Source organism: Drosophila sechellia, chromosome 3L (assembly GCF_004382195.2).
Source record: "Drosophila sechellia strain sech25 chromosome 3L, ASM438219v1, whole genome shotgun sequence".
Classification (NCBI taxonomy): Eukaryota; Metazoa; Arthropoda; class Insecta; order Diptera; family Drosophilidae; genus Drosophila; species Drosophila sechellia.
The window spans coordinates 3,199,612-3,226,070 of record NC_045951.1 but is presented as its reverse complement, the minus strand read 5'-3'; the positions used below and the strand labels follow the sequence as shown (position 1 = coordinate 3,226,070).

The window sequence follows — 26,459 nt, the reverse complement described above, 5'->3', positions numbered from 1 at the left end:
CTCGGGACCTCTGCTCCTCTCAGACGAGGAAGGAACCTAATGAGTGGGATGATCCATCCATTGGGGTGGACCTTGTCATGGAAGATTCCATTTACTTTACAATTAATTTGGGTGCTTCTATATTAAATGAAAGTTTCCATAAGTAAGCAATAAAATATACCCAATTCATTAGTAAGAAACATAGCCCCCTGACATTTTTTAAGCTTAGTTTTAATCGAATTATAATGATAATAAATAAATAATTTCAAAATGAAAGTCCATCGTTATATTTAATTAAAATTAACTTCGTTAGCACTCCATCCCAATCGCGTGCAGGCCAGGTCCAGATGGGCACAATATGTTGCTGCTCCTTCTCCTTCTGGATGACGCCGCTGGCTTCATGGCCACAGTTGCAGTTGCAGCACTCTTTATTATTTCTCCCAGGTCCGGCTGATCTGGCTGCCTCCTCTGCTGTTAATCGTCTTGACGGCGCAGTCATATTGTGCGTGCTGCTCCCAAGGCCAGTGCCATATTTTACACGAGTGACATCGCCGGGCGAACTTCCGCCAGTGCTGTGGCTGCTCCTCATATAGCATATATAGCATACATAGCATATATACCCCGAGCCCGATCCCGATCCCGATCCTCGTCTTTGTGCGTCAGCGCTGGCACTGCATTTCACGGCTGTTTATATCGCTACTCCCCCCACACACACACACACGCACATCCCGATCGTTTAACACCCACTGCAAGTGGAACTGCAAGTTCCTTGAATATCCACACGGCCAGAAAATTATATGGTATCGGCAATGGCTTGATTAATAACATCCAAACAGGAAGAAAATTATATACGTCGCAGCGAAATTGATTAATGGCATTCTTAACCCCACTTCGCATGCGCTGCTCCCCATGACGTATACGCAATATTTGGGGCATAAACGATACGATATAAACCAACTAGATTGTAGTACATAACTATTTTATATATCTATAACTTTTAAGTACCTAAATAATGAGGAAAATTGCTGACTAATCGTGAAAGAAGATTTCATTGTTCCATTTTTATCTATGAGATTTATTCAGGAACACATTATAGAGTTTTATGATGATGATCATTGCTTTTATAGCATTATTATGGTAGGCAACACCCTCGACTTTCCCCAAACTTTTTTTCCAGTGTGCAATCAATCAGGTAGCAATCGACTCCGACTCTGTTGTCAAGGAGTGGGGCTCATTCAATAATCAAACTCCCTACAATAATTGTCTCTCGTTTTACCATTTCTGTTACTACTTATTGAAATTTTAGTATCATTGTTTTTCCTACTCTTATCTATTACAATTAATTTTTTCTTAAAATCATGCGATGCAGCTCAAAAGTGATTTCCTTATTATTTAGTAAGTAGAACCAACGCACCACTTCCAATATTCATTACCAATCCACCTAACGCATCCATGCAGCGTTTTTGGATTGGCCACAATGGGTCTGGTGATGGGCATCACCTGTGTGGTGATTCCCCGATTGTGGTTCTTTCTAGAGAGGGCTTATAGGGTTTTCATGGAGTACACTCCCATCATTTACCAAAGTGAGGATCGCCTGTCGCCCGTTTCCAAAAGCCGACTAAGTCTCGTGGCCAGGAAAACACTTGTCCTGGACATGGATAACACCATGATCACGTCGTGGTTTATAAAAAGCGGCAAGAAACCGGAGAATAAACCGAGAATTGCGCACGACTTTAAGTTCTACTTGGGGGCCTATGGAGCCACCATCTATGTCTACAAGCGCCCCTATTTGGATCACTTCCTCGATCGCGTATCCAAGTGGTACGACCTGACTGTCTTCACATCCGGAGCCGAGATATATGCCTCTCCGATTCTCGACTTCCTGGACAGGGGAAGGGGCATCCTGAAGAGTCGCCTCTATCGGCAGCATTGCATAGAACAGTTTGGAATGTGGTCCAAGTCCGTACTGCAGGCCTGCCCGGATTTGTCCAATGTTGTGCTGCTGGACAACTCCAGCAAGGAGTGCAGTTCAAATGCGGGGAACGCCATTCTCATCAGGTCCTATGAAGTCGGCAGTCGCGACCAGGCCCTCATCAATTTGTTACCTTTTCTGGACGCCCTGCGATTCCTGAAGGATGTGCGACCGATGCTCGAACGTTGCACTCGTTTCAAAAGTTTTGCTCAGTAATATGAAGTTGGTTGTTTGTTTTTTTTTTAGGTTCTATTCAATCGTTTGTTAAATTTTAAAGCACTGAATCACATTGGCTTATCATTTTGCACATTGATCAAAGGTCATTGAGTGCTCGTGATTTTTGAAATTTATTCTTTGAGAGTCATTCAGGCATTTAGAGATCTCCACAAAGCGCAATTTTTGTATGGCTCATGGGTTGTTATGAAACAACAGCATTTGGAATCCTTTGGGTGTAATTTAGATTTATATTTTGCAGCAAAAGTGATTGAGAAATACTCTCTACAGCAAGGTGTAGCAACATCTTCCACTGTCTTCGGTTTAGTCATGCCCCAAGGGTCTGCTTAGTCATGTGCCAGCCAGCATTGGAAAAAGTGGAAGGCCAAGTGATTCACTGAGTAAACGACTTCGGCCAAGGCTGCAGCGATATCAGGCCACAACTCATATTAATCAGAGGCTAGTACAATGTGCTCCACTTTATCGGCCAGCGAGTTGCGACAGTGAAAAATGAGCAAATGTCACAAGGATCATAGGGCTTGGCCCGTTCCACCATCTGCATTTCGATCTGAGTTGAAACTGGGTTTGAAACTGGTTTTGCTCAAAGAAAGCAAAAATAATTAAGTGCTTCGAATGCGGCTTATCCATTACTATTTTTAGTTTTTAAACTAGTGCAAACCAACACACAAGTCCTTCCACAAAAACGCACTATATGGGTTAATGATTAAGTTCGATGTTTTTCCACAGAAATCTTTCAGTTCCCGCACCTTACACTCAAGCAACACTATTTTCACTTGACTTCATACCCTGGAGAGCCACCAATGCGGCTCTGGAGAATCGAATACTTTTCGTGCTAATCCCTAGTCCAGCTCAGCCATTTGGGTGCGGCAATTAAGTCACCATCATCACCACCGGCGAGGAGGATCTTTTTTCAGGGGGAATGGGGGACTTTGGCGGTGAAGGGGCTCGCATTTCCAGCGAAGATCATTATTGTCTCGTCGCGGATGCTGGATACTGGATGCTCGAATCTCGAATCTGGACGGTGGATGGTGGATGCTGAAGAGCAAGACGTCGGCGGCCCCAAAAAAAAAAAGTGAGGCAGCCTCCGCGCGGCGGGGCAAACAAGTTAATGAACCTGCGTCTGGGATCCTTGGGACACTCGAGTGCGGAGTGGAGGCAGCCCGTCCAACTAGTTTGGCCCTGGTTTTTCGGCTTTGGTCTGTTTTGAGGATCGGCCATGGCCGCGACCGTCGCGCCGCGCCGCGCCGCGCTGCGCCGAAATCTGTGGCATGAATTCCCTGGAAATGATCGAAATTTCATTTCATTGCGGTACGGCCATCCGAAATTAAGTTCAACAGCATTCCACCGGTCAGCGACTGTCTGGGTCCGTCTCTTGGCCAAAAACAATATCTTGGTTAGCCGAGCTTAGAAGAAGAGTAGCGCACGGCCTCCTGTACATCAATGGACATCGATTCTTTGGCCAGTTTGCCTTTTCGGGTGCCGTATTTATTATGCATCTGTGTAAATGTATCTCATCGTTGGGTTTCGCAGAAATCGCAGCTCTCAAACGGTGCGTCTGGGTCACCATTTTTCATAGCTCTATAAACATACTAGATTGGGGTCACCACAAACTAAAAATGCTCAATACTTTGAACTAAGTAAGTTGGCAGATGGCAACGGATTAACTTCCTGCCCTGCGACCAAGTTCCTCCATTATCCTTGGGAAAGGAGTCATTGCCCTGCCGGGGCTCACATTACACAATTGCATCGGCGATCCCGATCGGACGGTGCTCAAGTTACACAGAACTCCAGTGGCCTACTTCCACTCGAGTGACCCGCAATGTCCCCGAACAATACCCTTTGTGCCCAGTCCCATGGCGGTCCAGAGAACAGGAGCTGGAGCAGGAGCTGCGTGCAGCAACCCCATTATACCGATCCTGCCCAGCCAGCCAGCCAGCCAGCTAGCCAAAGACAAAGAAACCCATTTTGTCGCATTCAAACAGAAATTAATGTAAAACAAAACCCAATCCCATTCCAATTCCAATCCCATCCAAGAGCTCACTGTTGAGAGGGGAGGGCGGTTGGGGGGAACGCGACCAGCGAGGGCATTTAATTTTATTTTTATAACTGACCTCGAACTTTTGTGCAATGTGATTGAACTGCCTGACGATATCTGTGGGCCCTGCTCTGTCCGGCCCCCGTCGCAGTCCCTTTCCGTCAGCGGGACATGCACTTGGACAAATAATGTAGCATACATAAAAAAAAAACACTTGTAGAAGAGATTAAATTTAGTTTGTTTGCCACCTAAGCGTATACTTAATATTCAATCTACTGGCATATACTAAGCCAGATTAACATATTTACAACTTAAAGTAAGAAGAACTTGTATATATAAATTTTTTTTAAATTATATTATATATATAAAATTATATTATAAAATTATATAAATATTATTTTGCTCAGTGCTGCTGCGATCCGAAGTGCAGCATTTGCATGCAGACTGCATACGGAGCTGTTGATCGCCTCCAACTCCGATTCCGATTTGGAGAGCGATTCAGGGACCGAAACCGAGCCTGGATGCAATCCGCGGTTGACAAACAATATGGAAATTTTACTGAGTGCGCTGAAATAAAAGGGGAAGCGAAAGCGAATCTTAAATGGCAAGAGGCGTTCGTTGGCGAGGGGGCGGTGGGCGCGGGGTCGATAGTTGCAGTCGTCAGCGGGGAACGTTAAATGCATAATAAATGTGCGTTCTAGAGGTTGGGAAATAAAATGCGTGCAGCGACGTTGACGCCTTGCACTTTCAATGACCAAACAGAACGATAAGAAAGGCAGAGATATAATACACTGAGCCAAATTAATACATGTTGTTTGAATACGTGTAAAAACGATTACCAGCAAGCAAAGACAAATGAACTGTCAAATTATTTATTATTCCTTAAAATTGAAATAATTTAGTAATAGTTGTATTTGTATGAAAGTGTGTTCGTTCCTATCTAATCTTTGGTTGAATGCCAAATTTGTAATACTTTTAAATAAAGAAAGGCGGGTGATACCAAATAGTATACATATGTAGGTTCGACAACGAAGTTCTGATTGACTTTGTTTGCCGAAACAATTTGAGAGCGTCAAAGATAATGCGAATAAAATGGAAATGAAGAAATGTGGAAAATACATCCACAAGTTCTTTATCAAAAATTGCTTTGTGGCTTTTGCTTTTGCTGCTGCTGTGCAAATATTTAATACATTTTTTGCGCTCGCCAAAAGCGCAAAACAAAAGAATCCAAAAAAAGAGAAGACGAAGAAGACAATAAATAGAAAGCAGAGGCGTTGGCAGCGAATGCCAGTCAAGCTTTAATTCCCCAAGCAACAACAATATGGGAGCAACAACAAATCAGCAGCAGCGGCAACCGCAAAAAGTGCTTAGCTGACGTCATTTGTCCTTGAATTCGTATATTTGCCGCAAGCCCAAAGCGAAATTCGCAAAATTCAATGCACTCGCCAGCTAAACAAAAAAAAATAAAAGAGCAGATAAGACGACGAAAAGGCGAAATGAGAAGCGGAAAAGAGTAGCCGCATAATGTGAAATTTGCATTGGAATTGCAAAATTCATTCGAAATGTGAATTTCAATGGAAAGCCAAAGAACATCACTCATTATTTGTACAATTAAGGTGCATAAGTAACCTTTTTTTTGCATTTTAAACTTTTTAAATTCAAATCAAGGCGCCAAAACCAAAAAGCTGTTCGCCAGTGGTGCCAAGCAATAGTCGAGACGCACTCCCAAGCAAGGGCGCCACTCTGACAGTGTTGAACAGTACCGGCATTAGTGTAGTCAGCAACCATGCGCTTTTAAAAAGCAGTTGATAATTTGCCGTTTTTTAGTCACGTTCACACTGCGAAACACAAATTAAATAAAAAAATAAACACGCGCAGTTTTTAATAATTTTTTACCGAACAGTTTTTCTTTGATGCGTACTCGCTTTGCAGGGTCGAGCAAAAGCGGTGAACGCCAGGTGTGTAATGAGCGCAGCGTGTTCCGCTCCTCCTCTTCTTCTCTCCACTTCTCCGTTTTTATTTTGCCTGTTTTCCGTTGCTGTTCTGGTTTTCTGTTCTTATTTTCTGGTTTTGCGTAAGTTTAAATAAGCTGCAAACTGTGAACATATTACGGAGCACATTAAGGCAGTACGTTAAACGTCCCCCGTAATATCCGGCTTATCGACGCCCATTTATCACCTGCCCTTTGAACCCAAGCGGAATTCAATTCCGGATTGCGATCCGGCCCTGAAATCTCCACGTCTGTTTGCTTATGCCTCTGATATACTAATCTCCGGAGCCCACGCGTATCTGAAGTTGACAGTCGGCCGTCGGTTCCGCGCTCCGCAGCAGTCAGTTTCGTAATTAACTTAACCCGTGTGCTTGTACGTCTTCTTTCCCGCAGAAAAGCGACGTAAATCGATAACACTACCCCCGCCCGCAGAGCAGTCAGCCCACGCAACACACTCCACACCGCACACCATACAGCACACACCATACAAGCCGCAATGGGTCAGACTCTATCGGAACCGGTGACCGCCAAGGAGTCAGCGTACTGCCAAAACGCCGCCTACCGCGTGGGCAGCTCCTGCATGCAGGGGTGGCGCATCAACATGGAGGACTCGCACACCCACATCCTCTCGCTGCCGGACGATCCGGGAGCGGCCTTCTTCGCCGTCTACGACGGGCACGGAGGCGCCACGGTGGCCCAGTACGCCGGCAAGCACCTGCACAAGTACGTTCTCAAGCGGCCGGAGTACAACGACAACATCGAACAGGCGCTGCAGCAGGTGAGTCACGGCAGAGTCACTTTTAGATGGCGGGATTGGCGACATTTTTAGATCGCTGAAGGCAGTTGGAGTACCTATGTATATGTACTCCCCACATGCAGTCTTCTTTCGGCTATGCACGGTATCGATTATGTCCTTAAATGTATGATAATTGGATACTTGGGTATATAAGGGTACCCACTTCTTAAAACCAAAGATTTACATATGTAAATATGTATATGTATGGACAATACGTACCTATTCTGACATGAAGCGACTCATTTCAACAAATAGTTACTCATCTGCATCACAAAGTTTTGTTAAGTTTCATAGACAAAAAAACGAATGATAAGTAATGGGATGAAAACAACTTGTTAAAACCTCTATACTTTTATCTTTATAAGTCTCACGATTATTAAAGTCATATACTTTTTGAAAACACATATAAACAACAGTTAGAAATAAAATGTAATTGCAGGGCTTTCTGGACATCGACTACGTGATGCTACGCAACAAGACATGTGGTGACCAGATGGCCGGCTCGACTGCCGTAGTGGTTCTGGTGAAGGACAACAAGCTGTATTGCGCAAACGCAGGCGACTCGCGCGCCATTGCCTGCGTAAACGGACAACTGGAGGTCCTGTCACTGGACCACAAGCCCAACAACGAGGAGGAGTCGAAGCGGATCATCCAAGGCGGCGGATGGGTTGAGTTCAATCGCGTCAACGGCAATCTTGCGCTTTCCCGCGCCCTCGGGGACTATGTGTTCAAGCAGGAGAACAAAAGACCGGAAGATCAAATCGTCACAGGTGAGAAACAACATCTCCATCCATTATTCTTGTTAAGCATTATCACCTTGTTTCTTGTTCTCCGTGCGCCTATATAGCCTACCCGGACGTGGAGACGCGCAAAATCATGGACGATTGGGAATTCATCGTGCTGGCCTGCGATGGCATTTGGGATGTGATGAGCAATGCGGAAGTGCTTGAGTTCTGTCGCACGCGCATCGGCATGGGCATGTATCCGGAGGAGATCTGCGAGGAGCTGATGAACCACTGCCTGGCACCCGATTGTCAAATGGGCGGCCTCGGCGGCGACAATATGACCGTGGTGCTGGTGTGCCTGCTGCACGACCGTCCCTACAGCGATCTGATAGCCCGCTGCCGGAATGGCAGCCAGGCGACCAATGACAAAGAGGGAGCTGGCGACGCGGCGAAGGATGAAGTCGCCAAGGACGAAGCGGAGGCGGAAACAGATACTGAAACGGAAACGCAAACCAAACCCTGCCAGAAGCAATCCAATTCCGGTCCCATGGACGACGAGGTGAAGATGGCATCGCATCTAAACAAGACGGCAGCGATCGAAAGCCACTATATATACGATTAATTAGGGTTACACAAATACCGCTTAGGTCAACTCTTTATACTTAACAGCGAAAGTGTTCTTGGTTAAGTTTTATATGCACACAACACACCATCGTACGCCACACAGTCCTTACCAAAATGTTTGCTCCGTTAATTAATAATTGTTTTAACTGTAACCCCACGATGCGTGTATATACATATATGCCTTGTCTAACTATTTAATGTATGATTTACTATGCTTTGTGATGCCCGAGCAAAATGGATAAAAAAGAATTGTATTACTCGTTTAGTATTTGTGTACCTAAGCATACTTGTGAAAGTTGTTTGGGACTGATCTTTAAGAAAAAAGTGCAAAGTTTCAAAATTAAAACGAACAAAATGTTTTGTAGTGCCCAAGAAAGTGGAATTTTGTATTTCTTTAAGGGGGAACTAAAGTGTAAGCGATAAATATTATTAGTCATAATTTTGGATGTAGAATCCATGCTAGTAAGATGCACGGATTCTCCAATCCTGTTGCCATGAGTTGAAATATTTTTTGGTGGATCCAAGACGGCTATCAGGAACAGCTGTGGCTCCGGTTGGGCACTAAGTTGGACTGGAGTACATGGCCCCTGTGGGTGTGGTTATCGCTTTATTGTTTTCCTCGGTTATCTACAAAACGGCCGTTCGCTTTATATTTACTAGAGTTTATAATTATATGAGGCCTACAGTGGAATCAAGACTAAAAGTGGCCCGAGTGGGAGCATTGGTCATGAAAAGTTCCGGCCGCATATTTGTTTTCAACTCGCAAGTATAAATTTTATTTAAACTTTTCGCTATTAAGTCGTTACGTAATCAGCAACATCATCATCGTCTAGTCAATCATCGTCTAGTTTTACGTACAAATTGTTTAATTGTTCAATGGTTCAGGCTTAACTATCCTAGCATAGAGAGGAAATGAATTACGCTTTTTGGTTTTTTGGTTGTTTCTCAGTGTTTGTATTTTTTTTTTCGTTTTGTTTTATTATAATATTTTTATTTATATGTTTGCCATCATATTACACATTCAATTATGTATAACTGCTGTTGGTTTCGCTTTCGCTTGCTGCATAGAGGGATATTGTATTTCTTTATAGTTAGTTTATAGTTTAAATCATATGCAATTTTATAAACTTCTTGTTACTTTACAGTTATCAATTTCGGTACAATTACAAATTGATTATATATATATATTTATATATGTATGCATGTACTTCTCTCGTTATTCATATTACATATTCTCATTTTGGTTTTTTTAACAGACAGGTTTTTCTTCTTGTTTTTATGTTCTTCTTGTTCTTGTGTTGTTGTTGTTGTTTTTCTAGTGATAACAATGTGCGTAAGCATTTTAGTTTAGAGTTGTTTGTTTGTTGTTTGCTGTAGTACAAAATCAGTTTGTGAACTAACTAATGCCAAAGCAACAAAATGGAAACCACTCAAAAGTTCTTTCGGAATTACATCGAACGCAAAAGTGTTAGAGCGATTTAGATGGCAGTGCCAAAGAAGGTGATCGCATGAAATCAGGAGGAGATTGCCCCCGGAAATGTAAATGTATAGCTAAGGGTATGTACAGTGGTCTGTTGGGGGGCACATTCTATGGGATTAAATAATACAACGTTTTTGGGTGGTCTAAGAACGAAAACTAAACCATATCGCTATTCTAAGCTAGGTGTCAGTGTGGTTCCGAGTGTCTCGGTTGAGGAGCAGGAGATATATGTATAATAGATGTGCTGGGATTTGGGTGTGGTTTGGTTTGTTCTGGGATGGTGTGGTGGCAATGCGGGAAATACATAGCTCTATGGGCGTGGCATGTCTGCTGAACTTGCAATAGTATTATTTTGTAAATATAACAAGGTGTCATATGCGCTGCTTAAGTATACAAAAATAAATAACTTAAGAACTGAGGTTTACAATTTAACAATTTAATTTAATTTATTGTATTCCTTAAAATTATTCAACATCAACAATGTTTCTTTACTTTCCCTATTCCCTATACTCCCTATATCTCGCCACGGTCCTCTATCGTCCCTCGATCTCAGCGAGCGGATGGGCAGCGTGGTCAAGTGCCCAAGTGTCGGCTGTCTCGTGGCCGAGTGGGAGTTGCAAGCTCGACTGGCTCGGGCCAACCCGCATTCCGTTTATTTGTTTTTGTTTTTTGTCGCACACAATTGATGATTTGTCAATTGCATAATATCACATCTCATTGTCGGAAGCTTGGAGCCGTCGCCCATCGATCCGCTGGCTCCACTCTGGCCACATGCTGTTCCTCATCCATTGATTCACCTAAGGCGCAGTCCGCAGTCCCAGTCGCAGTCCGCCATATTGAGGTTCAACTGTACAGTGTATAAGGGGTGTATGTTCGAAGTGTGTGTGTGGTGTGTGTTTCGTATAATTTTGTGTTGGCAGCCGACAGTGAGTGATGAGCACAACAAAATCATTTAAGAACTTTCCAAAGAAATGTGTGTGAGTGTTGGGGGTTAGTTGGCTTACAGTTTGCTTGGGTCTTTCTCATCGATTTGGAGGGGAAGATACAAACTATAAACTATGAATTATTTAAATATACATTTGTGTGGCGGGTACGAGACGAAACACTGAGCAAGGTATACTATCTGTGTGGTGGCCACCATCCCAGTGAACTATCCGTGCGCTGGACCTGCCCAGGATGCGCATAGACTGGGCGAACTAATGAGTAGGTGTAAGTGGTTTGATAATAAATGATTGATTGATAGATTGCTGTTTATGTCCTAGAGGCAGTTGTGTGTTGTTTGTGATCAGATGCGATTTGATGGGACTTGATGGGCGGATGGTGCCACATGGGTTCTTGGCTCAGTGGTCGGTCTGTACCCTGCTCGTATGTTACATATTAGTTAGTATAGGCACTTAGCATATTCGATTGTTTTCATAGAAACAAAGTATATGTGTATATATATTGATTTTTCAGTTTTCTTATCCTTCTCTTATATTTTCAATTTCATTTTGGTTGGAAGTCTTGCGTTTAGAGTTCATTTTTCATTTCTCATTCGTTTTTGATTTTGGATGAAAGTTTTAGTACTTTTTCTTTTGGGAAAACATGGTTCAGTGTGTTCACAGTGGGTTCATAATCATAAGCATCTAATTAAAGAGAATGATAAACATAATACGCGGGTTTTCTTCGTTTTGGTAGTGAGGTTGTGAATGGTAAAATGAAAATGATGGCTTTCGTTTTGGTGTCGAAGTGAAAGGGCGGAGCAGTTTTGTTCTCAAATCAAAGGAATTGACTAACAAAAGAAGTAATGTTTTTAAGTTTAGTGTGAATATCCATATATGCATATCTAAACTTATTCTTATGCCTAGAATAGTTTGTAGATATCGTGTTGTACGCTCTTAAGTCTACTGATTATTTTTCATTAGTCCCTTGCCAATTGTTGTAATGCTTAGGGAATCAATTTACATGCTTCTTAAATTTGAATAAATTAAGACTCCATAAATCAATTTGTGCGTAAATCGTGAAAAATAAAAAGAGAAACAATAATTAAAATGAATGCACTTTTATGCAAATTTATACCTAAGGTGAGCATCAATAATTTGCGGCGAGATGAAGCTTCTTTTCAAATCGAGAGACAGTAAAACATTGGTAAAGAATTCGTTTTAAATGCCCTTTTTTGTGTCTTCCTTAACCTCATAGAATTTCGTGTGTCTGTGTGTGTTTTAGTTATGGCACCTTTTGTATAGAGTCCTAAGTCGTAAATATAACATTAGATAGTGTTTGTCTTATGAGCTGAGCTGTGTCCACCTACGCTTTGTAAGGATAAAGTTTTTAGTATTTAGCAATGACCGAACTTCTTAATGCATTCCATTTTCGTTCCTTGCTTGTTGAAATAGACGTGTGAAACCATCAAACTGAGAAAATTGCTTTCATGTGGAAACAAATGCAATTTTAAAATGTAAGTCCGTCCCACGATATACGATTTAAGTATAAAAATGAGGGGCATTCACGGGTCGGTGTCTGGGAGAAGATAAGTTTGCCTAGGGTGTGTCTGTGTAAAGGATCCCTTAAGTCGTGAACTAAGTACGAGAATCCCCATAATCAAGTTATATAAAAAAAAACCTCTTGCGCAAACAAGATCATCCGTTAAAATGTTACAAAGATTCAAAACAATCGTATATAAATATATATATAGATTATATATAATATTTCTAAATAATAGAAGTAACCCTATCCTGTGAGACTAGCAGAGACATAGCTATGTGGGCTACGCACTCGTATCTGTGTACTTCTGTTTTGGCTATAAACATTACGTTCTGATGTGTAAGCAAAAATGAGAATGATGAAATATTAAAGGCAAATAATATATCGTAAAATCGACGTGTTATCGGTAATTTAGCAATAAAACCTAACATTTCCTTCTCCTCTCGTCCATTGCTTGGCTTAGCTTGCTTTAGTATTGTTTTGTTTTGTCGTTCGATGCTAGTTAGTTAACTACGCTCAAACCTCTTAAGACTTATTCACTCGGCATCGTTATTGGTAATCGTAATAATAGCTTAGCTTAGGCATATACATCTCATACATTTCTTGTCTGTTCTTTCCTCTGTCTCCGGTCGCCGCAGTCCTGCTCCTCCGCGCCGCGCTAAGCTGTGTGTCTGTGTGTGTGTACCCACCGAGTCTAGGTAACATTAGCTTAGGTTGATTAACATTAACTGATAACTGATTAAATATAGCTGGAGAAAGGGTATGCACCATTCATTCTTCGTCCTTGCCTACTAATATGATAACTGGTCCAAGCATCGCCTGCTGCTCTCTCCTTCCTCTGCTTTCGTTTCCGCGTTCTTACGAGCAGCGGCAAGTGCTGCAAAACGGACTGTATATAGTAAGTTTTGAGGCTACATATGCACCACAACTCACCTGTCATATGCCTCCTTAGTTCGTTTATAGATATCTCTAGCTCTTATAGGTTTAACAAAAGGGTTTGCTCATATTTACACATGGAATTTCATATATTTACAGTCGGATGCAGCTTTAGAGGCATCCTGCAAAGATGTTTCACAGATGCCTCGCTTTGGCAACGCGGTTTGGTTCTCCTCTCTCCGTCCTTTAAGAGTTGTTGGCCCTGGACTTGCGGTTTCCGCTAGTCCCCAAGCCGATATTGGCATTAGTATTGTGCTCTGTAGCAGAGCCGTAATGTTGCTGCTGTTTCTCCTTGCTCAGTGGGCGAATGGAGGCATTGGGACGATTATCTGTGGTGTGCAAAGATTTGTTCGATTCAGTCCTTAAAAATTTAATTATCTAAAGAACCCCTTTTACTGGCTTTTAAACATACCTTTCTCTTTGGCAGAGACGACGACAGCACTGCTGCCTTGGGTTGTGTTGGTGGCCGGAAGTCCACCAGCTGGTTTGCCGACCAACGCGGCGGGCAAGGCTCCACCTGCGACGCGTTTCTCGGTAGAAACTGTGGCTAGGCCGCTTTTCTCCACGGCCGCCACCACGACGGCGGGGTCACCAAAGACTAGGTCCATCTTGTGGCTGCCGGTAGGCGACAGCGTGCCAGTGGAGCCACCGGAGCCCGTCTCCTTGCCATCAGAGGAGGCAGCGGCCTTGTGGTGCTGTGCCACCTGGGCATAGCTGAGTTTGCTGGCCGTGGCGGCAGCCGAAAGGTTTTCTGTAGACGTGGACGTGGCCACGCTCTTGTGCTTGCTGGCGCCCTTCTCCAGCAAATTGGCGTCTTTCTTGGCGTGCAGGGCGGCCACCGAGGGCGGCTTCTTGTGCTGGCCCAGGCTGCACTCGGCCAAACTGGTGGTCAAACCACCCTCCACCACGCTACAGGCGCCAGCGCCCGCGGCCAGGGCAGCGGAATACTCGTTATGGCCAGCCAGCAGCGGCAACTGCTGCTGCTGGACATAGCCTTCGACCAGTCGCTGCTGCGATGGCTGCTTTGGATGCATTTCATCCTCAGTCTTGTTTGATTTGTCCAGCTGCTGCTGCTGCTGTTGCTGGGCTCCGGCTGCCTCCTCCTTGCTGCTGGCATTGATATTTGGTGTTTGACACTTTATCACATGGATCGAATTGTTGTTACTGGAGCTCTGCTTAGTAACGTTCTTAGTATTGTTGCCCTCCTGAATCTGGATCGCATACTCAGCGCCCAGGACTGGCGTGGGGCTAACAGGTGGATTGCGCGGCTGATGCTGCTGATAGTTGTGGGCCAAATGGGACTGGTTCTGGCCCTGTGGGTGCCTGTTATCCTTACGAGCCTTGCCCTTGCCTCCGCCTCCACCGCCACCACCAGTGCGCACCACGTCCGATAGGCGGTTCTCGGCCCAATTATTGGCGGTGGAACTGTTGGCCAAGTGAATATTGCTGGTCTCGACTCCCTGCTGATTGCTTGAGCGTTGTTCATCACCGCTATCCGCGCTGCTGCTCAGCACCTGGTGCTGATGCGGCGCCTGCTGTTGCTGCTGGTGTAGGGTCTGCTTTTGGCCCAGGCTTGTTGACGAGGAGGACGAAGTCGTGGAGTTATGCAGGGAGGCTCCGCCAGTGGCCTGAGGTGTATGTGGTGCTGTGGCTGACGTGGCTGGCAATGGTGGAAAGGCGGCATCCTCTAAATCGAACTGCGGCGGTTGCACCGGTGCGGCTGGTTGTTGCTGTTGCTGCTGCTGTTGTTGCTGCTGCTGCTGTTGGTGCTGATGCTGGTGGCCTTGATAGCCCAAGGAGCTGTGGTGAATACCGCGCTCGTTGCTTCCACCGGACAGACTGTTGCTGCCCGATCCTCCGCCACTTCCGCCACCCCCGGATCCGCCACTGCTAACGCCCAAGCCGCCGCTGTTGCCCACATTGCTACCAATCGAATTGTGGTGGTGATGGTGATGATAGTGATGACCCGAGCCCTGCTGCCCAGTGCCGGTGGTCAAGTGATGTTGCTGCTGCTGCGACGACAGGGTGTTGTGGTGATGGTGATGATGCGAGCCACTCGCCATCGAAGAATGCTGGGCATGATAATGCGGATTGTAGTTATTGCCCTTGTAGTTGCCACGGTGCTGGGGCGGTGGGACGTCGTGGATGGTGTTGTAGTGGCTCTGGCGCTCTCCGCCGCGATGGGAGGCACCGCCGCCATCGGTTCCGCCAGCTGATTGTACATTGCTCCCGGTGGAAGATGACATCAGATGCTGCTGCGGATGCGGGTTTGAGGGTGAGCTGCCATAAAGCTGTTTAGAATGCAAAGGTATAGAGGTTAAGAAAAAATCATAATGCAATGCGTAAGCCACATATTATACTTTCAGCTACTTGCTTTATAAAATTACGTTAAATTTAAATTCCATTTAAGGGTTCTCGAATTCGCAAGTCTTTTATGCTAAATTTTGTATGCATGTAGATTACTCACCCCAACTCGCCCGCCTGGGGAATAGTTGATACCGCCCTCCTCATCACGACGACGACGACGCGGACGATTCTGCCATTGCAGTGGCTCCTTGCTGATCGAAGTGGCCAGCGATGAGGAGGAGCTGGCAGACATGTTGCTGCTGCGATTCACCTGCTGCATGGCGTGAGAGCTATGCTCGACACCGTCCCCCGCTTCCTGCAGCTCCTGCACCTGCACTTGCTGCTGCTGAAGGACTACCTGTTGCTGTTGTTGCTGCGTCTGCTGGACCACCAAGTGGTGTTGATGCTGGCCCGGCTGCTGTGGGGCCGGTGCAGTGGATACATAGGTAACTTGAGGAGCGCTTGCAGCGCTGGAGGAAGCCAATTGATAGTGCTGCTGCTGGGTCTGTCCCTGCAGCTGCTGCTGCTGCTGAGCTTGTAGGTGGTGGCTGTGGGCGGGCAGAGCCTGCACCTGGGTTGTGTAGTGATGGTGGGTGGTCACACCACCGCTATAGCTCTTGTCCAGGTTCTTTTGCATGCCACCTGTAACGGGTTAAAATTGTATTAGACTGTTTCGCAAATAAGCGGTATTTGAAAACACACCCTTCCAGTTGCTCTTGTTGGGGTAGTGACGCGTAGTGTTGTTCATCTGCACCGTGGCGGCCTGTTGCTGCGGAGCTGAGCTCGTTGGCTGCTGCTGTATCTGTTGGATCACCTGCTGTGGTTGCTGTTGCAAAGGTGCCGGCTGTAGTGGATCCTGCACAATGTTGGTCGGGACCACACTGACCATTCCTCCTGGAATGGGTCCAGTTATCTGGATGGGCACGATGTTACCGCCCTGGATGTGGGAGGCTGATGGTGTGCTGCGCGGTGGTTTGCTCCTCGACTCGGCGCGTGGCCCCGAGCTTGTACCGGCCACGTTGTTTGGATTGCCGCGGTGATTGTTATTGTAGCGCCCACCGCCCTGCGGTTTGGGCGTGACCATTGCTTGTGAGGTGGGTGGTGGAGGTTGAGCGAATCCCGCTGTCACAGGCTGCGGTGCTAAAGGATTGGTGGTAAATATGTTTCCTCCGAGCTCGTAGAAATTTTGCCCATGGGCGGTAGTGGCTGCTACAGTGCCAGGCGGCCAGGGACCAGCCACCAATCCAGGGTAGAATTGATTCTGCGGAATCGGCTGTAAACAAACAATGTTTGGCATTATTAACAAATAAATAAAATCGTTTTAGTTGTGAAAACACTAGTATATGAAAACACTGCAACTCTTAAACGAAATTGAAGTTACTGGAACGCCAATTAACTCGAATAACAAAACAAAACTTTATACTCACAATCAGTACTGGGTTGCTGTACTGAACTGAGGCGGGAGCCGCGATGGCCGCTCCGTTGGTGTACAGATAGCGGGGCTGCTGGGCAGCCGCATAACTAACTGTGGCGCCACCGGCTCCGGATGGATCAAAGACATTGGCAGTCGGCGGCGACGTGAGGCGATAGCCGTTCTTTGGTACAGCTTGGATGCGATTGATAAACGACTTGGGCTTGATGCGAGCCATGATCGGCTTGCCCTGGAACTCCTTGACCTCTTCGCGCAGGTACTTATACGCCTTTTGCGCATCTTCGTCCGACTCGAAGGTTATGTACCACGAGTTATTGGCGGCGAATTCGCAGGATATCGGGCGGGGGCAGCTCTCATTGCTGAACAGAGCCTGTGATATAAGCAAAATCCAATTAGTATTTTGGCTGGCTCGGGAGAGCGTATAGAGTCACTCACCTTGACGTCATCGAGAGGCGTGTTGTTCGATATTTCGCGCAGAATGATGATGCAACGCTTGCGATTGGGACGCACGCGCAGGCCTTTGTCGTCCACCTGGACATTGGGCGATTCACGCAGCACCTCAGTGATGAGATTGATGTCATTGGTTAGTTTCCGCACCAAATTAAATCTGGCCACAGTGTAAATGGGCACATACTGGTCACTGTCCATCTGGGACAGCAGGTAGGTGTCGTTTGCCAGGTTTTCCCTGTTTGGAGCGGAATAAGAAGCAATGTCAGAAAGTGTTTGCTGTTGAATTTTGTTTGCCAAATCTCACCTGGAGAAGTAGTACTCAAGTTGGGTGGCCAGCATTTGTTTGAGCTTGTCCAGCGGTATGTTGGGCTCCTCTCCACCGGCTGCATTGTGGCTGCCTTGCTGCGGATCAGCGGACCCATTTGCTGGGAGCTGAACGGGCACTGGGACTTGGACAGGAACCTGGACCGGCACTACAATTTGATGGGACTGCGGATCGAGTGCAACTAAATTCGTGTTGTTCAGGGCGTCTGTGGTGTAGCAGACCACAGAGCCATCCTGATTCTGGCCGAGTGCGCCATTCATGATGGCGTACTCGTTGGTGTCCTGGCCCTCCACGACTACTCCGGATGCTCCTACTGCTCCTCCGGAAATTGTTCCTGATCCTCCAGCCGTGGCCTGCGGAAGCGCCGGCTGATGGCCGTAGGTCAGATGCTGGGCGGGATGCGGCGACTGTTGTTGCTGCTGCTGGTGGATATGCTGTTGGATCGTCTGCTGCTGCTGATGCTGCTGTTGTTGTTGGTGGGCTACGTGCGTATGGGCCAGAATCTGGGCCTGGTGTGGATGCGCCTGCTGCTGCTGTTGGGCGGGCACAACTGCTGCTTGTGCTGCTGATGCGGTGGCCACTGGAGCAACGGCAACTTGAGGAGCTACTGCTGGAGCGCCTGCGGCGGCGGCGGCTGCAGCGGCGGCTGTGATCAACGGTATGTGAGCAGCGGTTGCTGCTGCGGGTGAGGCTGCAATTTGGGTTGTGGCGCCAAACAGATTAGTTGCTAGCATCGCCGTCTCGACAGGAACGTTGGTGTAGACGGGCGGCTGGATCTTGAGTGCATCTCCGTTCATGTACACATATCCTCCTGCAAAAGGTTTGCACATAAGACGGTTTTTACATTATGGGTGGGCGGGTGATGGGTGGTGTGGTTGAGTTTTTTTTTTGTGTGTGTGATGTGGTGAGTGTGTGTATAAACAAGGTCAATATTTTGTAATTGTAGACGTAACGGGAAACTGTCGTAATCGAAGGAAGCCAGATGCTGGGAAAACCCGATTTCGAGCTAATAACAACAAAAAACAAACAAGCGAAAAGCAGTGCCAGCATAAGCGCACACATACGTATGCAAATTTTCAAGCATGTGGGTGATGCATTGGGGGTGGCACACACGCATGCACGGGTGCTAGTTAACGCATTTTACCAACCTAGGAAGTATTCCATGGTAACGTATGTTGCAATTATCAAGAAATTCCACACAAAGACACAGTCGGTTATTTCGCTTCTCCTTATTTGCTTTTCCTCTTATTTTTTCTTTTAGATCTATTTTTTCGCTCTTTCGAGCTACACACACACACTTACGCACGCGGCACACTCACACACAGCAGGCACACACAGCACACACGCACACACGTTGCCACCCAGTTGCGAGAGTGGAAGCGAGAGAGCGAAGGAGAGGATGAGAGAGAGAGAGCGAGCAGGCGAACGAGCGTGAGGAGGAGCTCTTCTTTCTATTTGGAAAATTTGATTTTCACTGCGATATTTCGTACTTCGCCAACTTGCTTTTCCGCGATTCCAATCGCGCTGAATAACGAGCACTCTTTGGCGACGATGGTTATTTATTTATACTGCTTCTGCTGCTTGCGACTCGAAAACACGGCTCCTGCTCCTCCGCCCCTTTTCCACAACATTTTCTTCAACTCTACGTTGCCTTTTCCTCGGCCTTCTTCTGCGCTCTTCTTTCCGCTCGCCGTTTCTTTTCTATTTTTTCTTCTTTTCTTGTCGTTTGCAGTCTAATTTTTTTCTCGCCTTTCCTTTGCTTTTTGCACACGCAGAGAATGTGAATTGAAAATTGGAAACGACCGAGAGGCAATTGATTTTTTTTTCTTTTGGCGACTTTTCACACCTCACTTGAACCGCCCGCACCAGTCAGCGTTGCGCTTTTCAGTAGCCAATCGTTAGCCAAGTTGCCAAATGAATTGTTAAGGTTGTGCCTGGTTTTTTTTTTTCACCACCAACTTGTCACGCGAAAAATCCAAAAATTCGACTTCTCATCGTCATAGAAAACTTTCGCCGTTTCGATAGATCGCAAGTCAGGGTTGCAAGCGATTGCAAATACTAGAAGTTTCAAAAGTAACTCGATTGTCACTATATTTTCCTGATACGTTTTTAAAAGTGCGTAGCAAGAAACCCGCAAGTCAAGGCATGCTTTCACGCTTTTCGTTAACGAGTATTGCATAAATGACTATTGCGTTGCAATGAAAATGTAGAAAAATAGCTTGCGGAAGACCGCACAAATACAAGCACGCTACCCAAGAATATCGAACAAAAAATACCAACTGCCTGCGAAGCGACAACCCTGAAACGTGCAAGAACATAATATTGCTAAGCGAAATTCAGCCCAACCTCCCCCTCGCCCAACATGTTACCTGCACCATTATGCGCCCATGTTCACTTACCACTGGGATTAATGAGAATCCCGGGCTCATCCGCCTGCAGACGGCGATTTCGTGCAGCTGCGACAGCGCTGGGGCAAAAAACCACTTGTTAAATTTAGCCGAACGAACAAAATGAAACACCAAGCGTTCCGCGCGTCCACGTATTCTTCACTGCACGTTCTTTTGGAAAATTATCGTTGGGAAATTCGTCAGTTGCAACTCTTCGATTTCGGGGGACGCACTTGCCTACGTTTGACACTCAGATAACCCTTTTTTTTAGCAAAATGCAACACACGCAAAAACTTCGCGCTCCGTTTTTTTGTGCCTAAATTAGTGTGACTGCACAACAGTCTGACAAATATACACAAGAAGGCCTATGGTGGTATTTCATTCGAGGTGTGAAACGTTGCTGAAGCTGAGACAACAACCAAATCAGACGTTTCTGAATTTGAATATTTTTTTTAATATTCTCGCTTAGACAATAAATAAATGGCCCACCTTTCTTTTTACTATATTTTAAGTCGGGATCTTATTATCTGAATAGCTATGAAACAGCGTTTTCTGCGTTACAGGCTAGAAAAACCAATTCGAAACTAAAAGAGGTACTTTTTTCGACCCATTATGTTACGACAGCGCCCGCACACATTCATTTATTTAAATTGAACATTTAATTTTATTTATAACATTGTTCTCAGTAAGTGGTCTATTGCTTCTGTATGTTTATGTTCTATCAAGAGAGTGTGAATAAATCGGAACAAAGAACTTTTCCAAGTTTTTGGGTGTTGTTGCAGAGCTTAAGAATGAAAGAGTGGTATGAAGATTCACACGGTTTGTTCGTTCGACCGCTTAGAAGCCGTGCACCTTCAGCTGATCCGGCTTAGCTAGTCCCACCTTCGTCAACCATTGGCAGATGTTCTCACGCTGATCGCCCTGGAGCTGCAGAACCTCACCATACTCTGGGTGCTCGATTACAGTGCCATTGCATGCGAATTCCTGTGAATGGATAGAATGAATATGTTAGTGCCTTTCAACCAAATCCACAACCGACGAAGCAATCAATGTTTTAAACAATGTCTTGAATCTGTGCAAATGAACTGCTGACCAAATAGAAATCAATAATTTTCACCTGGTCGCTAACGCAGTTTCGAAAGGAGCATTTCTGCAAAAATCTGAGCTTTGGAGCTTTGAAATGGTTTCTATAGCAAAAACTAATTATAACCGAATAATCTTTTAAACATCTCTTTTTGGATGTACCACATAGTAAGGGATGTTTAAACTTCTATAGCGACCTCATGGAAATCAATAGATTGGGGGTAAATGCTAACACTGGTTCTTAAAGTGCTGATTTTACTGAATTAGCAGTTAAAGCGCGTGCTCATGATCTCGCTTCGACAGTTGAGAGATTTTCCAGACAAGGATTTCCTAGATGGACCCACCTTCTTGCAGGAGCGGACTATCTTCTTCAAGTCATACTCCGCGGACAGGCCCTGGACAGTGGTTAGCGTCTTGCGACCGTTCCTCTGCTGGATTCTTATATGCACTAGCCCGTCTTGAATATCATCATCATTGCCCTTGATTGCATCAGCAAAGGGGTCTGCAAAGGCGGAAAAAGGCTTGGTTATTAAAACTGTCGGGGAATTCAGAGCATGCAAGATGTAAAACGCTGGTTGTAAGGCATGTAATCACACCCCAGCAGCGTGTTTCTCTTTTGCACCAAGATGCGCTTATGTGCGTGTGTATGTTTGTTGTTGGGTGTGCGTGTGTTCGTGATGATGACGGCGAGGGCGGCCATTTTTATGTACATGTGTAGGAGTCGGGGAAAAGTGTCTCGTTTGGCCTAAACTTACCACGAGTGTTTAAATTCTGGATGGACATACGACAATAAAAACAAACCACAGCCTAAAACAAAAACTTTTTGAAATGATTTGTTGATAGTCAAACTTTAATTTAACGTTTTACTGATTGAGTTTTTTTCGGAAATGTGTCTGACAAGTAGACTAGAGCTGGAAAAAAATCGATTTCTAATCGATACTATCGAATCTTCAGAAGATGGGCAACGCCCGCCAGCATTAATAATATATTCACCCGATTTAAAATTATTAATTGCAAATGCCTTCGTAAATTTAGGAGTTTTTGAGTTTTTCGCAAAAATTGATTAATACCGTGGCTTGCGTTTATATTCTAACAATATACCACAATAATATTATAAGACTATAGAAAGTGGTATGACTTTAAAGACAATTAAAATTGCAAAAATTAAATTCATGTGATGTAGTTTTTAAAAGGCAAATCAGAAAAATTTTAGCAGCATATCGATAGTTGCCCTGCCAACTCGCCCAACACTGAATGCAACCCAGTGTTTTCGGCAAGCGCAGCCAACTTCGCGCTATGTCGGGCTGCCATATTTCTTTCCTTCTTGTATTTCAACGAGAAAAGGTGGGCATTTTGCGTTTGTTCTCGATTTGGTTAAGTTCTAGCGTTCTCTCAGCGTCCCAAGCGCTCCGCAAGTGTAGAGGTACAATGCCTGCACCACGTGTTTCCGTCTATTTGGCTGCCGGCCCGCTGAACCTCGGAGGTAAATTGAGTTTTACCCACACGTGCAACGCAGCGGGCAAATAGTGAATAAAAATGTGAATTAATTTGTAGCGAACCCATAATGGACTTAATCAAATAGTCTATATTACTAAGCGAACGAGACGTTGATCAATACCTAATTTAATATCGTTTTTCTCTTTCTTTGCATGCTGTTTTTTCTCCTGCTCATATTACATGGATCCTTTCAATAAAGGTAAGAACACGTGTGGTCTTAAAATGCGTGATTAATTCTGTGATGAATGATTGAGCAGAAGAGTTCTTGAAGACTATATTCATCACCCAAGACTGAATATATCTAGAGATATCGTTGTCTTTTATTCAGAAATACATATCTAACTGCAGACTTTCTTTTTGTTCCATGTCCATGTTCACCTTTTGTCTGGCTAATTCATTGATTTTTTCTTTAAAGGTAAGCATACAAAATGTATTCCAAATCCTAACTTTTGTCTGAATGAGGATTGATTTAGCAGAAGAGTTCTTGAAGACTATATTCATCACCCAAAACTGAAAACATAGCAGTTCTTCAGGAAATTAATATAGAAATTAAAAATCTAATCACCGAATTTCTTTTTATTTCATGTTCACCTTTCTTGCTTGCGTTTCTGTCGATTTGATCAAAAAGGTAAGCATTAAAATCTATATTGACTACTTCAGTTGTGGCTTAATGAGGATTGATTTAGCAGAAGAGTTCTTGAAGACTATATTCATCACCCAAAACTGAAATACCTTTGAAAAACATTTAATATGGCTTTATCCTGAGCAATTACTAATATGTTCTTAACTTCTATTCCAGACGTGAGATGGCAACCTCTTCGCACCTCAATTGGTTGATCATTCGCAACAACAACGCCTTCTTGTTGAAGAAGCGCGATGTGAAGAAGCCCTTCAGCACAGTAAGTAAATGTGGCATTAAACAACGTGCATCACGTTTAAATGATGTTTCCAACTTATAACTTTCACAATGATATTTGAATACAACATGATAGTAACCTTAATCTGATAAAAGTTGGCTTCATCACTACCATGATATGAGAAGCACATTACTGACTTTTAAATCCCTTCCAGGAGCCAAACAACTTGGCCAGCGTAAGCTCGTATCGCTACAGCGGCATCGTGCACAAGAAGACCCTGGGAGTCGTGCCAGCCGCCGACAAGAAGGGCTTCACCGCCGTGCTGAAGAAGGGCAAGTATGCCCAGCGCCCCGCCAAGAACACCGTGCGTGTTGACTTCAAGGCCGGTCCCCGCCGTTCCCTGAAGAAGCTGAAGAACCTGCTTATCGGCTCCAAGTACCGCAAGGACCTGACACAGGTGATTATGGCTCCAAGCCTAGGGACTACTGTTTGTGTTCTTGTCATGATGATCTTTTTTTAATGCTACACAACCAAGATCGCAGAATGATCGTGTTGATAAACTTATCTGAGGCTCTCAAACAAAATATATTATCGTACTTCAGTGTTAGGCTTATTCTAATGACTTCACTTGTGCTTACAGGCTGCTCTCCGCCGCGCTTCCGCTGTCCTGCGCTCCCAGAAGCCCGCCCCCGTCAAGGGAAAGAAGGCCGAGTTCGCTAAGGGAAAGAAGCCCGAATAAACTGTACCAGATGGGACTATGCGGAGCTGTTTTCTACTCGAGAATAAAGAAAAAATATTAAAAACACCCTAATATTAACCAATACTTCTGTGTTCACTTGTGATCATGGGTAGCGACCAAGCACTGCATACTTTGGGGCGGTATTTTTATGATTAGGTGATAATCTCAAGTTTAGATAAATTTTCTATAGCCGTGAATGAGCTTACTATATATTACTGTAAATATTTTTGATACAAAAGGTATCTTTAGATAAATCAATCTTTGTTTGCCTAAATGATTCTCACTTTTATTGAACTATTATTCCTGGGATATGGATGACGTTACACAGAAAGAGACCATGGAATTGCATCGACGGCTACACGAAGAAAAAGATTAAGTAAGAGCTATATAAACTCTAGTCAAACATATATCGCTGCTTATACTACGCTACACGTGGATTTTAAATGCGCATTGAGCTTGGCTGCTACCTACAGCCTCAGTAGAAGTACTCGTACTTCTGGGCGTGGTGCAGCATCACCTCCATCGACTTCTTGCCCTGCAGGACCCCATTTCGTTCCATGTAGTTCCAGATGGAGGCCATGAAGACGCAGAACAGGATCACGCCAAACACGATGAACTTGAGCAGCAGAAAGATAGTGCGCATGCCCACGGGGGCGGTGAACTCCACCAGCAGGACCAGGAGGACGAACAGGAAGGTGGCGGCGCTGTAATACAGTATTCGATCAGTGTTTAACTGCAGCAGGGAAGCATCGCACAACGCCAGAGCTTCAAGAAGGGCAGCAGTTCTAGCGGCGGGCATGGATTGAATGGATGTGGAGCTTCCATTGCATTGGATCTCCGGCTGGTGTTGGGATGACTGATCGTCCTCTCCTGTCAAAGCATCGCCTGCTCCTAGTTCCCTCACGGAACAGCTTTCACCATCCTCTACCAGGCAGTTCACCTCGATCGTTGCCACTGGCTCCTCACTTCTAGGTTCCAACTTGAATAACTTTAGCTTGGCCATCACCGCCTCGTGGTCGGAGAAGCTAAATTTCTCGCCAGGTACTCGCTCCGGAAAAGGCAGTTTGTATTCGGCTATCTCAGCATTCACATGGTCGCCACCACGCACAAAGATGTGATCGATGCGGATGCCCAGAGGATTTCTCTCCCGTGCTTGCTTAGATGTGTATGAGTTGTGTTCACATTCGTTGGTCCGAAAAGAGTCCGAGTCGCAGCTGTCGAGCATCTTGGAGGTATAAAGCAGCACCTTGTAAGAGATGTCCTGTGGCTGGGCATTCAGGTCGCCAGCCAGTATCTGCAGCGCAGAGTTCCCCCTGGTGGCCTCAATGAATTGAGCAGTATCGAAGGCCTGAATGACGCGATGTGTCTTGTACTCGTCGTTGGCATTGTCGTACTCCGCGTGCAGGTGGGCATTATACAGGTGCACCATCTGCCCGTCAACGAGTATGCGGCACAGGCCCACACCTTTGCCGCCGAACCAATCGGCATGCTGAATACGATGGAAGTAGCCATTCACGGACCACGCGTGAAACAGAGTGCCCAGGATGGGGTACTTGGACAGCACCAGCAGACCGGCGCCCATCACGCCGCTGTGAAAGTAGTGGCTATGGGGCAGGACCGCCTCCGTGCCCTTCTGGAGTAGCTCGCTGTCCTGTTGCGCCCACACCTCCTGCAGGGACACGATGTCATACTTCCCGCTAGCCAACTCCTTGCAGATGGCATCGATGCGGGGTCTACGATCACTCGACACATACGGAATGCCCCTGAAAGTGCACATGATTAGCCTGGGCAGATCGGTGTCAAGGGAAGTGGGGCTCCAGCAGCCTTAGAAGGAGATTCCTGCTCTCACCATATATTCAGGGTCAGAATGTTCAGCTCCAGCAGCAACATAGCGACTTCTTTGGCCGGTTTTCACGTTCGCATGCTTACAATGGAATAATGGGCGCGGGAGCAGCGATAAGATAACTTTTTGATTTTGTTATTTTTAAAAGATATAAAGCCACAGTGTGACCGTCTGGGGAAAGTCGAAATTTAATCAAGCCTCAACCCCTGACGAGCTTTGTTGATGCGACAAGTCAAAGTCGCACATGAACAGAGATGCATTTCTTT

At 45.3% G+C, this 26,459-nt stretch overlaps 6 protein-coding genes and 3 non-coding genes across 13 annotated transcripts; 6 read left to right on the top strand and 3 right to left on the bottom strand.

Moving 5' to 3' along the window:
* Nucleotides 1–1,232: 1,232 nt before the first annotated feature.
* Nucleotides 1,233–2,797, top strand: LOC6610606 (CTD nuclear envelope phosphatase 1 homolog). The gene is made up of 2 exons (XM_002035138.2): nucleotides 1,233–1,374; nucleotides 1,438–2,797. The coding sequence occupies exons 1-2, from the start codon at nucleotides 1,343–1,345 to the stop codon at nucleotides 2,165–2,167; spliced, it is 762 nt and encodes a 253-aa protein (XP_002035174.1). The 5' UTR covers nucleotides 1,233–1,342; the 3' UTR covers nucleotides 2,168–2,797.
* A 3,254-nt stretch (nucleotides 2,798–6,051) lies between these two features.
* On the top strand, nucleotides 6,052–8,737 carry LOC6610605 (probable protein phosphatase 2C T23F11.1). Of its 2 annotated transcripts, none has more exons than XM_002035137.2 (4): nucleotides 6,052–6,178; nucleotides 6,604–6,988; nucleotides 7,446–7,776; nucleotides 7,854–8,737. In XM_002035137.2, the coding sequence occupies exons 2-4, from the start codon at nucleotides 6,707–6,709 to the stop codon at nucleotides 8,351–8,353; spliced, it is 1,113 nt and encodes a 370-aa protein (XP_002035173.1). In that variant the 5' UTR covers nucleotides 6,052–6,178; nucleotides 6,604–6,706; the 3' UTR covers nucleotides 8,354–8,737. The 2 variants fall into 2 exon arrangements, with proteins under 2 accessions (XP_002035173.1, XP_032575778.1); XM_032719887.1 differs by lacking the exon at nucleotides 6,052–6,178 and adding an exon at nucleotides 6,272–6,294.
* A 745-nt stretch (nucleotides 8,738–9,482) lies between these two features.
* On the bottom strand, nucleotides 9,483–20,503 carry LOC6610604 (la-related protein Larp4B). Of its 4 annotated transcripts, none has more exons than XM_032719884.1 (9): nucleotides 20,187–20,503; nucleotides 17,767–18,598; nucleotides 17,448–17,697; nucleotides 17,008–17,382; nucleotides 16,283–16,853; nucleotides 15,702–16,222; nucleotides 13,647–15,525; nucleotides 13,232–13,563; nucleotides 9,483–13,175 (listed from the first exon to the last, which is right to left on the bottom strand). In XM_032719884.1, the coding sequence occupies exons 2-8, from the start codon at nucleotides 18,582–18,584 to the stop codon at nucleotides 13,421–13,423; spliced, it is 4,557 nt and encodes a 1,518-aa protein (XP_032575775.1). In that variant the 5' UTR covers nucleotides 18,585–18,598; nucleotides 20,187–20,503; the 3' UTR covers nucleotides 9,483–13,175; nucleotides 13,232–13,420. The 4 variants fall into 4 exon arrangements, with proteins under 4 accessions (XP_032575775.1, XP_002035172.1, XP_032575774.1 ...); XM_002035136.2 differs by lacking the exon at nucleotides 20,187–20,503 and adding an exon at nucleotides 18,936–19,826; XM_032719883.1 differs by lacking the exon at nucleotides 20,187–20,503 and adding an exon at nucleotides 19,278–19,826.
* A 281-nt stretch (nucleotides 20,504–20,784) lies between these two features.
* Nucleotides 20,785–22,143, bottom strand: LOC6610603 (eukaryotic translation initiation factor eIF1). The gene is made up of 4 exons (XM_002035135.2): nucleotides 22,125–22,143; nucleotides 22,013–22,064; nucleotides 21,602–21,759; nucleotides 20,785–21,158 (listed from the first exon to the last, which is right to left on the bottom strand). The coding sequence occupies exons 2-4, from the start codon at nucleotides 22,038–22,040 to the stop codon at nucleotides 21,012–21,014; spliced, it is 333 nt and encodes a 110-aa protein (XP_002035171.1). The 5' UTR covers nucleotides 22,041–22,064; nucleotides 22,125–22,143; the 3' UTR covers nucleotides 20,785–21,011.
* A 430-nt stretch (nucleotides 22,144–22,573) lies between these two features.
* Nucleotides 22,574–24,432, top strand: LOC6610597 (60S ribosomal protein L28). Its single transcript, XM_002035134.2, has 4 exons — nucleotides 22,574–22,601; nucleotides 23,554–23,653; nucleotides 23,826–24,068; nucleotides 24,252–24,432. Exons 2-4 carry the CDS (start codon nucleotides 23,561–23,563, stop codon nucleotides 24,348–24,350), a joined length of 435 nt encoding a protein of 144 aa, XP_002035170.1. The 5' UTR covers nucleotides 22,574–22,601; nucleotides 23,554–23,560; the 3' UTR covers nucleotides 24,351–24,432.
* LOC6610602 lies at nucleotides 22,985–23,057 on the top strand. Its single transcript, XR_048493.2, has one exon. It is a non-coding gene; the product is annotated as a small nucleolar RNA CD11 (small nucleolar RNA).
* LOC6610601 lies at nucleotides 23,202–23,275 on the top strand. The gene has a single exon (XR_048492.2). It is a non-coding gene; the product is annotated as a small nucleolar RNA CD11 (small nucleolar RNA).
* LOC6610600 lies at nucleotides 23,415–23,489 on the top strand. Its single transcript, XR_048491.2, has one exon. It is a non-coding gene; the product is annotated as a small nucleolar RNA CD11 (small nucleolar RNA).
* A 178-nt stretch (nucleotides 24,433–24,610) lies between the features above and the next one.
* LOC116800944 (putative neutral sphingomyelinase) lies at nucleotides 24,611–26,367 on the bottom strand. Its single transcript, XM_032717730.1, has 2 exons — nucleotides 26,200–26,367; nucleotides 24,611–26,113 (listed from the first exon to the last, which is right to left on the bottom strand). The coding sequence occupies exons 1-2, from the start codon at nucleotides 26,238–26,240 to the stop codon at nucleotides 24,826–24,828; spliced, it is 1,329 nt and encodes a 442-aa protein (XP_032573621.1). The 5' UTR covers nucleotides 26,241–26,367; the 3' UTR covers nucleotides 24,611–24,825.
* Nucleotides 26,368–26,459: the final 92 nt, after the last annotated feature.

Excerpts from the sequence above, each read along its gene's own strand:
- LOC116800944 (XM_032717730.1), bottom strand. The coding sequence starts at position 26,240 with ATGTTGCTGCTGGAGCTGAACATTCTGACCCTGAATATATG. Across the intron at positions 26,114-26,199 it reads ATTCTGACCCTGAATATATG|GGGCATTCCGTATGTGTCGA; the intron begins GTGAGAGCAGGA and ends GTGCACTTTCAG.
- LOC6610603 (XM_002035135.2), bottom strand. The coding sequence starts at position 22,040 with ATGTCCATCCAGAATTTAAACACTCGTG. Across the intron at positions 21,760-22,012 it reads CCAGAATTTAAACACTCGTG|ACCCCTTTGCTGATGCAATC; the intron begins GTAAGTTTAGGC and ends CCGCCTTTGCAG. Across the intron at positions 21,159-21,601 it reads TAGTCCGCTCCTGCAAGAAG|GAATTCGCATGCAATGGCAC; the intron begins GTGGGTCCATCT and ends ATCCATTCACAG.
- LOC6610604 (XM_002035136.2), bottom strand. Across the intron at positions 17,698-17,766 it reads CTTGAGTACTACTTCTCCAG|GGAAAACCTGGCAAACGACA; the intron begins GTGAGATTTGGC and ends CGCTCCAAACAG. Across the intron at positions 16,223-16,282 it reads CAACAAGAGCAACTGGAAGG|GTGGCATGCAAAAGAACCTG; the intron begins GTGTGTTTTCAA and ends AACCCGTTACAG.
- LOC6610606 (XM_002035138.2), top strand. The coding sequence starts at position 1,343 with ATGCAGCTCAAAAGTGATTTCCTTATTATTTA. Across the intron at positions 1,375-1,437 it reads AGTGATTTCCTTATTATTTA|CGTTTTTGGATTGGCCACAA; the intron begins GTAAGTAGAACC and ends GCATCCATGCAG.
- LOC6610605 (XM_002035137.2), top strand. The coding sequence starts at position 6,707 with ATGGGTCAGACTCTATCGGAACCGGTGACCGCCAAGGAGTCAGCGTAC. Across the intron at positions 6,989-7,445 it reads TCGAACAGGCGCTGCAGCAG|GGCTTTCTGGACATCGACTA; the intron begins GTGAGTCACGGC and ends ATGTAATTGCAG. Across the intron at positions 7,777-7,853 it reads GGAAGATCAAATCGTCACAG|CCTACCCGGACGTGGAGACG; the intron begins GTGAGAAACAAC and ends GCGCCTATATAG.
- LOC6610597 (XM_002035134.2), top strand. The coding sequence starts at position 23,561 with ATGGCAACCTCTTCGCACCTCAATTGGTTGATCATTCGCAACAACAAC. Across the intron at positions 23,654-23,825 it reads TGAAGAAGCCCTTCAGCACA|GAGCCAAACAACTTGGCCAG; the intron begins GTAAGTAAATGT and ends AATCCCTTCCAG. Across the intron at positions 24,069-24,251 it reads ACCGCAAGGACCTGACACAG|GCTGCTCTCCGCCGCGCTTC; the intron begins GTGATTATGGCT and ends TTGTGCTTACAG.